The 10993-nt window shown below is 24.5% G+C and overlaps 4 protein-coding genes across 4 annotated transcripts; 1 reads left to right on the top strand and 3 right to left on the bottom strand.

Annotated features, from left to right (window-relative positions):
- The first annotated feature begins 631 nt into the window (after positions 1-631).
- On the top strand, positions 632-3588 carry LOC122511300 (zinc finger CCHC-type and RNA-binding motif-containing protein 1-like). The gene is made up of 4 exons (XM_043626451.1): positions 632-990; positions 1120-1231; positions 1335-1685; positions 3278-3588. The coding sequence occupies exons 1-4, from the start codon at positions 878-880 to the stop codon at positions 3413-3415; spliced, it is 714 nt and encodes a 237-aa protein (XP_043482386.1). The 5' UTR covers positions 632-877; the 3' UTR covers positions 3416-3588.
- Positions 3523-5207, bottom strand: LOC122511299. The gene is made up of 3 exons (XM_043626449.1): positions 4930-5207; positions 4410-4750; positions 3523-4331 (listed from the first exon to the last, which is right to left on the bottom strand). The coding sequence occupies exons 1-3, from the start codon at positions 4931-4933 to the stop codon at positions 3669-3671; spliced, it is 1008 nt and encodes a 335-aa protein (XP_043482384.1). The 5' UTR covers positions 4934-5207; the 3' UTR covers positions 3523-3668.
- A 2563-nt stretch (positions 5208-7770) lies between these two features.
- On the bottom strand, positions 7771-8902 carry LOC122511203. The gene is made up of 3 exons (XM_043626316.1): positions 8774-8902; positions 8345-8670; positions 7771-8279 (listed from the first exon to the last, which is right to left on the bottom strand). The coding sequence occupies exons 1-3, from the start codon at positions 8775-8777 to the stop codon at positions 7878-7880; spliced, it is 732 nt and encodes a 243-aa protein (XP_043482251.1). The 5' UTR covers positions 8778-8902; the 3' UTR covers positions 7771-7877.
- A 206-nt stretch (positions 8903-9108) lies between these two features.
- On the bottom strand, positions 9109-10683 carry LOC122511194 (60S ribosomal protein L9). The gene is made up of 4 exons (XM_043626306.1): positions 10576-10683; positions 9966-10113; positions 9430-9757; positions 9109-9239 (listed from the first exon to the last, which is right to left on the bottom strand). Exons 2-4 carry the CDS (start codon positions 10101-10103, stop codon positions 9133-9135), a joined length of 573 nt encoding a protein of 190 aa, XP_043482241.1. The 5' UTR covers positions 10104-10113; positions 10576-10683; the 3' UTR covers positions 9109-9132.
- Positions 10684-10993: the final 310 nt, after the last annotated feature.

Raw genomic sequence — 10993 nt, 5'->3', positions numbered from 1 at the left:
AAAAGTGTTTAAAATGGTTCAAGGGAATATACTTCAAAAAGACACTTTTTTCAAATAATTTGGAAATGATTCTGGAAAGTTTTATTCAAGAATATAACACTTTGGATATGTACATTAATTTATATTAGACTTCTATAAAATTTACCCATCTTGCTATATTAAGAATCTTGACATTTTTTTAAAGTAAGTAATAATTTTTTTTACAAGAAACATAAACTTTCTAAAAACTATAATATTTGGCGCTAAAAGGTAATTTTATATAAATTTTCAAGTTTTTGGAAATTTTGAACGAGGTCTAACAGAAATGAAGCACTATTGGTTTAAATATTTATTCCTAACAATTGGTTCTTTTCTAATTGGTCGAATCATTTTTTTCTAAATTAAAACTGAATTTCATTGGTTCGTTCGTAATGGACAATTAAGCTTTCACCATACATTAATCTGACCGAACTGAACATAATATTTAAAAATTTTTTAAATTAATTAACTAATTTTACTTGTAACAATTAAATTAAATTATCAATAGTTATTAATCTAAAAATTAAATGTATTTGAAAGACTTTATGTAATGATAATATTTTACTTAAGATGACGTGGATGACATTTACATTTTAAGGTTATGTTTTTATAATATAAATGTATTGACCGCAGTGTTACTGTCAATTGTGTAATTATGCATCTACGTTTATTTGGCTGTTTTTACATAAACAATTAAAGTTTTAACAATAAAAATATTGAAGAAATAATTTTATTATAGAAAGAATTCTATAATTTGAAATAATTTGCTAGAATGACGAAAAAGTGATTTTGAATCAGAATGTTTATGTTTAGATTGAATTTATTTATGACAATTGAAAGAAGTTAAAATTTTGTAAATATGAGTGGTGGCATAGCTCCTAGTAAAGCAACAGTCTATATTTCAAATTTACCATTTTCATTAACAAATAATGATGTTCACAAATTGCTGGAAAGTTATGGAAAAATTGTTAAGTAAGCCTATAAAAATTAAAATAATAATAAAATAAAAATAATCCAAATTTTTAAGATTTCGAAATATGTTTAGAGACACTGTATAGATATATGTGAGTTAAAATATGAATATGTTATTTATTGTTTCAGAGTAACTATTGTGAAAGATAAATTGACTCGAAGAAGTAAAGGCGTGGCTTTTGTTTTGTTTTTAAAATCTGAAGAAGCTCTCTCATGCGCTAAAGGATTAAATGACACCCAAGTGAGTTAGGTTATTGTCTCTTATTAATAAGTTATTAATTAAGTTAAAGGTTAAAGAAACCATTGGAAAAAGTATGTTTTATTTAGAGAAAAAACCATTTCAGATTGGAGGTCGTACAGTAAGAAGTTCAATAGCAAAAGACAATGGTCGAAGTACAGAATTTATTCGGCGTAAAGACTATCCGGATAAATCTCGTTGTTACGAATGTGGAGAAGAAGGACATTTATCTTATCAATGTGAGAGTAATACTCTAGGTTCTCGTACACCACCGCCGAAAAAAATAAGAAAGAGAAATCTAAAATTAAAAGATGACAATGTTGAAGGAAGTAACGTTAGTTATTACGATGGCGACAGTGAGGAAGAAGTTCGAGAGCCAAGAGGCGCAGACAAAGATGAGCATTATACAGAAGAAACCACTGACGATGAGACATGGAGTTCGTCCATTAGAATAGAAGTAAGAATATTGCCAAAAGTTATTTCTAACCAATGCTATTATTTTTATTAATTATTGTGCTCGGATTGTGCGACTTTATCGACTTTTTTCGACTTTTCTAAGGAAATGTGACTTTTTTCGACTTTTTTGTAAAAAATGCGACTAATCGACTTTTTCGAAATTTTTTTTAGTTAAAATGCGACTGAAATTAAAATTTTTTTTTTTTAATTTAAAGGAAAAAGTTTGAGTCAAAAAAATGTTCTGTTACATTTATTTACAAATTTCTTTCAAATTTTTCGAAAACATCAATAACTTCTTTTTTAAATAGTAAATATTTAATTATTATTTTTCCACAGGAATTAAAATTTTTCAAAAGATTCAAATTCAAACCTTTTTGAAATTAAACAACTTATAAAAAATTGTTATAAAACATTAAGAAATCGATCACTCCGAGTCATCGACTCGGAGCAATCAATGTCTTCCTGTTTTATAATAATTAAAGAGGATCGAGTGTTAAAATCATTATTTTATATTATAAATATAAGACTTTATAAAAAAAAAATTTTTAATTATTTTTTATGTAAATAATTAAATTATTGGGAAGAAATTTATAAAACATTAGTAAGTAATTGAATTTTGCAGAAGAATTTTGATATTTACAAAAATAATTGAAATTTTGATAATTTAAAAAAAATTTTTGAAAATAATTTAATTTCTGCCAAGAATTTTTTTACTTTTGAAGATATTTGAATTTTGCAAAGAATTTTATCAGAACTTTTGAAAATAATTAAATTTCTAGGATGAATTTTATTATTTATGAAGATAATGATAATTTTGACGAGAAATTTAAAGAAAATTTTGAAAATAATTGAATTTCTAGAATGAATTTTATTATTTATAAAGATAATTGAAATTTTGACAAGAATTTTATTAAAATTCTTTGCAAATAATTGAATTTTAGAGAAGAATTTTATTATTCACAAAGATAATTGAAATTTTTAACAGATTTTTTTTTTAAAGTAATTGAATTTTGCAGAAGAATTTTTATATTTATAAACAAAATTAAATTTCTTTAAAGAATTTTGAAAATAATTAAATTTTTATGATGAATTTTATTATTTATAAAATTTTGAATATTATTGAATTTCTGCGAGGAATTTTATTACTTTTGAAAATACATAATTGAATTTCAGAGAAGAATTTTATTAAAATTTTTTTTTAATTGAATTTCGGAGAAGAATTTTATTATTTATAAAAATAATAATTGACATTTTAAAGACAGTTTTTTAAAAAATTGTTAAAAATACCTAATGAAAATTTTGCTATGAATTTTATTAGATTTTTTAAATTTTATTCCGAATTGTTTGATATTAATGTATCTGTTGTCGAGAAATGTGATTTTTTTACAATTTTGTGTTTTCTTTTTGTCGTTTTTTTCTAAGATTTCATGCGACTTTTTTTCGACTTTTTCGGAAATTTTATGCGACTTTTTGTGACTTTTGTTGTGAATTTATGCGACTAAAGCGACTTTTTTTGAGTCTTAAAGACGATCCGAGCCCTGTATTATATTTGATCTGTTTTATTTTATTGATAAATAAAATTTTATATTTTAGCAAGAAAAGCAAGAAGTTGAAAAGTATAGACTTAAAGTTGTAACTGGACATTACAACGAATCCGAACAGTCAGTAAAGAGGAAACGTTTCAAGAAAAGTAGCTACTTTAGTGATGAAGAAGAAGCATTTGAAGAGTAATTTTAATATAGGTATAAAATTTCAATATTATTTCTAGTTAAGTGTTTTTAAATATGAAATATGTATTTAATTGAATATTTTTTAGTCAGGAATTAAAACAAGAAGTCTCAAAGTTGTACAAAAATTTAAATATATTTATTTTTGGTATAAAAGATAAATTTCCTTTTAGAGTAGTTAACAGCATTTTTAAAGCATTCAACTTTTAGTTTTTATATTAGAAAAATATAGAAAAATTTCATCTTATGAATATTAATTAAGTCAACGTAAGATTTTTTCCACTCGTACTGTGATTAATAAACTCATTAGATTCTGGACACACAGTTGGTAAATGACCTTTCTTCTTACATTTCTTGCAAAGTCGTCCAAAACTTGCACATTTTCTCTCAACATCAACATGAGATTGACCGCAATTTTGACAAAAAGTTAACATTCGAAATGGACACTTCCAATAAAAATGAAATAATCCATCGCATCTGGAACATTGCATTCCAAAAGCAGGACACTGATTTTCTCCATGATTCATTCCACACTGAAGGCAATCAATAATATAGAGATATTTACAAGTTTTCGCAAAATGATTCAATTCATTACATTTGTAGCATCGTTGTTGATTTGCAGGACACAATCCATGCGATAAATGATAACGACCACAACAATTATTATTATGGCGTAAATCTGATTTCCTAGTTTCTAATTTCTGGAGATAATTTTCCCTCAACTCTCGATGTCGCTGATTTTCATGGACATTTACCAAAAAAATAATTTCATTCATATTGAGATGCTTTAGTTGAAATGAATTTCGAATACAAATAATTTCCGTTATGATCTCGAGAAAATTATTCTGCTTTAAATCGTAAATAATTTTTTCCTTTACTGCTGTGTCCGAAGATTCGCATCCAAAATTTTTAGCTTCAATCTAAAAGTAATTAAAATTAAATTACGTTTTGTAAAAAATATTTTTCAAAAGTAATCTTGAAAGTAAACTTGTACATACTTTTAAACGGTCTATGTATTCTTTAATACATTCCGTTTGTTTATTTCTAGGAAAGCGACGTAAGTAGAAAAAAGTGTCAAATTTTTTTAACAAAGCATCAAAATTTTGTTCATCAAAACTATTGCTGAATACAAAATATTCTGCAATTATATCTAGTCCATAAGGTCCAATGACCTTTCTTAATACGAGTCCTAAAATTTCCGAAGTTTCCACTTTTAGGGCTTCATTTTTAATTGTATTGAAAAATTTCTCTTTCCAAATTATCCATTTATGCCAATCACAATGTCTTGGTAGAGGATCGACATTGTAAGTGACATTTTTTTCGCTACTCTCACAACAACCTATAAAAATTAATGATCACATTTTCCCACTAATTTAAACTATTTAATTTGAATCACACGTAATAAAAATTGTGTTAATTTTCGACAGTTAAATTATTTATTTATTAATTTTTATTAATTATTTATTTATAATTATGCACAATAATGGTAAATAAATGTCTTTTTAAGGTTATGATTACCCATTTTGTTGTTTGTTGAAAATCTATAAATATTCTTAATACAAAAAAGAATTTTTTTATTCTTTTTCCGAAATGTACATTATACACTATAAAAATTCACACGTTTAGAATATTAAATTAATTTTGTTTTATTAACTTATTTAATACTTTGAAAACAATTGTTTAGTCTACCGGTTCAACCGGCTTTAGCGGGTGTATGTACATTCGATATACAATTCGCAATTTCAGTTCAGGTTAGTATTTAGACTACAGCATAATATTGATTTTTGAAAATTATTCAATGTACCAATTCTAAAAAAGGGGTGAATATTTCATTTAGAGCAGTTTTTATTTAAAAAGTGCTATTTACCAAAAATAATGATTCTTATTACAAATGAAATACATTTTATTGAAGATTCAGAATACAAATTCGTAGAAAAATACAAAAGACAAGTCTATTTTATTATATAAAATATATTTATATATGTATATTTTTTAAACGTAATTTTCAGTAGAGAAAATATTTTTATCATAAAGTATTTCGCGAATATTTAATCTATAAATCGTAGAAAAATACAAAACATTTCTTTATCTATAATTATAACATTTATCGTTGATTTACAACTAAAAATTTCTTTGGATTCGCAAAGAGTCAAAAGCTTATTTAATTTATTCATTTATATTTGCATATTTTTTAAACATAACTTTTAGAAGAGAAAATATTTTTATCAAAAAGTATTTCACGAATATTTAGACTATAAATCGTAGAAAAATACAAAAAATTTCCTTATCTATAATTATGATATTGAATATTTTTATGTTGAAGAAAAATTTTCTTCTAAAAAATTATTAGTATTTTTAAAGTCTTTCAGGAATATGTAAACTACATATCGTAGAAAAATACGAAACATTTATAATTATAACATTAATCGTTGATCAACAACTAGAAATTTCTTTGGTATAACAAAGAGTCAAAAACTTATTTGTTAATAATTCAAAAAAGATTGAAAGTGTTTATAATCAGGAAGAAATTGATAAGTTTCTGGAATATTTTACCTTCTTTTTACAATTATCACACGTCTATATCTTCCTGATTGTGAGCGAGTTGGTTGAAGACATTTCCAATGAAAATGATTATTTCCATTGCACCTGGAGCATTTAAGATGAAAAGCTTCGCAGTTGCGTTTGAGATGACTAATTCCACAATAAGTACAATCCATAACATAGGCGCGACTTCTTATCCCATATAGATGATTTACTAGAATATTTGCGAGATATTATTTTATTTCTCAAAACATCACTTTAGTATAATTTTAGCTCTAAAAAATAATTGTAAGACAGAATGCTTATAGGTAAATAATGTCTTATTAAGTAATGAATCATTAATCAAATTTTAAGTAAAAATACTTTTTAAACAACATAAGTCTTAATTGAAAGAATTTTTTAGAATAAGAATAATAATTAAACAAAAATATCTTTAAAACTAAAATAGATTTGAACGATATTTTATAGAAAAAGATTACAATTTGTAAAAAAATTTGTTAAGCAAATATTTAAAGTCTCAAATTCTTTGTTTAATAGAATATTTATGTGCCAATCTTTCAATTTTCAAAAAATCTTATTTATTGGAATATATGTTTAAATAAACTTTTATTAATACAATGTATTATTTAGAAAAAATGATATATGAAAAAATGTATAATTTAATTAACTCTTGTATGACAAAAATTTTTCTTAGGCAAATGGTAATTTTATAGAATGTTAATTAAAAAGAATATTAATTTACAAGAAATGAAAGTGAAACGAATTCTAATTTAATAGAATACTTAAATGTCTGAATTATAATTTGGCAGCATGTCAATTCGATCGATTTTATATTTGTAAGAAATTCAATTTGACATAACATCAATTTATAAGAAACACTTTTTCGTAGAATTTTAATTTATCAGAATTGTAATTTTGTAGAATATTAATATTGCCAAATCTAATTTTAGTAGAAATCTGCTTTATCAGAATGATCAAATGTTCGAATCTTCAAAATTTCTAATTTCATTTTTACCTACAATCAATGTGACATAAATATTTGGCGCAAATTTAAAAATTGACCAATCAGAAATTAAATTTTTAAAATTTGCGCCAAATATTTATGTCACATTGATTGTAGGTAAAAATGAAATTAGAAATTTTGAAGATTCGAACATTTGATCATTCTGATAAAGCAGATTTCTACTAAAATTAGATTTGGCAATATTAATATTCTACAAAATTACAATTCTGATAAATTAAAATTCTACGAAAAAGTGTTTCTTATAAATTGATGTTATGTCAAATTGAATTTCTTACAAATATAAAATCGATCGAATTGACATGCTGCCAAATTATAATTCAGACATTTAAGTATTCTATTAAATTAGAATTCGTTTCACTTTCATTTCTTGTAAATTAATATTCTTTTTAATTAACATTCTATAAAATTACCATTTGCCTAAGAAAAATTTTTGTCATACAAGAGTTAATTAAATTATACATTTTTTCATATATCATTTTTTCTAAATAATACATTGTATTAATAAAAGTTTATTTAAACATATATTCCAATAAATAAGATTTTTTGAAAATTGAAAGATTGGCACATAAATATTCTATTAAACAAAGAATTTGAGACTTTAAATATTTGCTTAACAAATTTTTTTACAAATTGTAATCTTTTTCTATAAAATATCGTTCAAATCTATTTTAGTTTTAAAGATATTTTTGTTTAATTATTATTCTTATTCTAAAAAATTCTTTCAATTAAGACTTATGTTGTTTAAAAAGTATTTTTACTTAAAATTTGATTAATGATTCATTACTTAATAAGACATTATTTACCTATAAGCATTCTGTCTTACAATTATTTTTTAGAGCTAAAATTATACTAAAGTGATGTTTTGAGAAATAAAATAATATCTCGCAAATATTCTAGTAAATCATCTATATGGGATAAGAAGTCGCGCCATAACATAAGGTGCCTGGCATACTCTTGCAAAATGATTTAAATTATTGCATATAAAACACCTCTTTCCAAGGGCAATACATTCATCAAGTTCATTATGTTGTTGTCCACAACAATTTTGATTATATCGAAAACCATTGTTAGTCTGTTGTTTTTGTAAGTAAACTTTCTTTGCTTGTATGCATTCACGATTATCATAAACCGATATCAAAAACGTTAACTCCTCGATATTTAAAATTTTTAAGTCCATGATATCAATTCGCATCAAAACATATTTTGAAATTGTATTTAAGAAATTTATATTCTTTAAGTCGAAAATTAAATGCTCCTTTACTGCTTGTAGTGGACGTTGGCTGCCCCACTGATTCGCACGAACCTAAAACGAAAAAATATTCTATATCTACTTTAGAAAATTCGTTTTCGTTTTATTACAAGTCTTACCACTAATCTTTGTACGTAGTCTCCGATTTTTTCTCCTTGATTTCGCTTTATACCATTTAAGTAGAAAAATAAATCTAATTTTCTCAAGAGAATATAAAAATTGTGTCTTTGATTATTGTCAATACAGAAGTTTCTAATGATTTTTTGTCCGTATGAACCAATCGATTCTTCAAGTTTATACCCTAATTTATTGGGCAGTTCTGTTTCTATTTCATTTGCAATAATAGCTTGTAGATTTTCTTTCCAAGAAAGCCAAGTTTCCAAAGAGCAATTTAATGGTAATGGAGCAATGCTAAAGTATTCTTCATTACTACTTAATGTACAACCTGTTTATTTGACATAAATTAATTTTCACAATTATTACCTCAATAAGTGTTGTAATTGTAAACATTATAATTTTCCGATTCTGTATAAATTGTAATTACTTACCCATTTTTAGCACTTGTTAGTTAAGTTTACCTCCATTTATTATCAAACAAACCACAACAAAAACAACTTTTAATCATACACCATAAATACATGTAGATGGTAGACTCAATGTTTACAGTTGTGCTGCCATCTACTTTTTTGGACAAAAAAAAAAGATTCAACCTTAACTCTTGTTTTCATTAAATTCTTTTAGAACCACCTTTGTTATAAACTTTAAATTTCATAATTTCATAAACATTTTAATTTTAAGAGTAAAAGAAATTTTAAATAAATTAAAATTATAATTTATGAATATAGAAAGACACTTTGGGTTATAAAATAGAAAAGAAATAAAATAGTTGGAAAACTGCACAGAATATTTATTCGTCATCTTGTACAACTGTCGTTTTTTCCGAAACATATAAACCATCCAAGAACTTTCTGATATCCTTATTTTTGACTGTTGTCGATTGCTGGATCAAAGCAGCTGTAAAAGAATACATATAGTTAATAAAAACATACATTTTATTTTCCTGAAGAAATTAAATTCAATTTAAAGTATTTAAAAGCAAAATTAAAAAAGAAAGTGTTAAATTAGGAAATTCATTAAAAGCCATTAAAAGAAGTGTTGGGTGAATATTTTAAAAATCAAAGATTGAAATATCTTTTAAACTCACCTGATCTGGATACATCCTCTAAAGAGTTTCCTTCAAGAATTAACTCATCCTTTTGTTTGGCAGAATTACATACAGTAACACCAGGTGCCATCTTCACTCTACGGATGTATTTTTCACCCAAGAAATTACGAATTTCAATAACAGAATTGTTCTCGGTGGTTACACAATTAATGGGGAAATGAGCATATACAGATCTCATTTTGTATTGGTATCCCTTAGTTACACCCTTTAACATATTCTCGATGTGAGAACATACTGTGCGAACGGCAGCCAATTCTTTCTTAGTTCCAAACCATTTTTCAACTTTTAATACCTTAGGATTGACCATCTAGAAAAAAACAACAAATCTTTTATCCAATTATTCGAAACACTGGAAAATTATTAAATGCTAATTAAAGTTTATTAAAATCAGTAAAGGACTACTCATTTATAATTAAAATGAAGGGGAATCCACTATCTCATCATAAAAATTTTTTTATATCTTTTTATATCAAACTACTTTAAATTTAATTTTACTGAAATAAAAGATAACTTACACGAATATCCAAAGCGAGATGTTTGAAAGACCTCTTTAATACTCCTCGAGGTCCTTTGACTGTAATCATTCGAGATTTAACAGAAACTGTTAATCCCTCCGGGATTTTTACAGTCTGATTCGTAACAATCTGTTTCATCGTGTAATATCTGAAAATACATGATTTCGTTAATATAAATTTGTCTATTAATATAAATTAACATAAACTTAATATTAAAAATCTATTATTAATCAAATTGTTTCTTGATAAACACTACATAACCAAAACAATGTCAAAAATAACAGAAACACAACAAACAGTACAAAATAAAAATTCTAACTTTAAAAAATTGTTACACTTCTCTTATTAAACAATTGAATACTAATTGAAACAAAACAACAGTTTATAGTTCAATGAAAATTCAATGAAAACTAAGATTCGTGTAACAGAAAGACATGACAGCAGAAAGGTTAGAATTCTTTTTTAACACAAAAAAGTGAGAATTTGAAAAAAATAATCATCAGGAAACACAGAATATAAATAAGTGAAACATCCTTGAGGAAAAAAAGTGGAAAATCTAAATTCTTCACACGGATTAAAAGAAATTAAAAATTGACAATTATTCGTATACCTTTTACACGTTACGACCGAACAGGAAAAGGGATTGGGAAGACGACCATAGACTAAGGAAGATAGATTTTGAACTCGGTGGGTACGCCAATGTATTCATTTTCTATTAGCTCAATTTTACAATAATTATTAAGATTTCTTGAGAAATTTAAAAAAAGAAGGTAACATTTTCCAAATAGTTTTACATTAATAAATTTATTTCTTTTGTATTAAAAGATTTTAAATGTATTATGTATTTAACAAAATTACCCTTTTAAAAATCCCGCCAAAAGTAAAATACTTCCAAAATTTCAAAAAATGTTTGGTAATTTTCAAAGAATATTATTATTAATAATTATTATTAACAAATAGTAAAAAATACTGAATTTGAATTTTATTTACTTAATAAACTCGAATTTATCCTGTTGAAAATTAAAAAG

This window comes from Leptopilina heterotoma, unplaced genomic scaffold (genome assembly GCF_015476425.1).
Source record: "Leptopilina heterotoma isolate Lh14 unplaced genomic scaffold, ASM1547642v1 Lhet_81, whole genome shotgun sequence".
NCBI classification, from domain to species: domain Eukaryota; kingdom Metazoa; phylum Arthropoda; class Insecta; order Hymenoptera; family Figitidae; genus Leptopilina; species Leptopilina heterotoma.
Note: the sequence above shows the minus strand (reverse complement) of the source record. Positions and strands in the feature narration are given on the sequence as shown.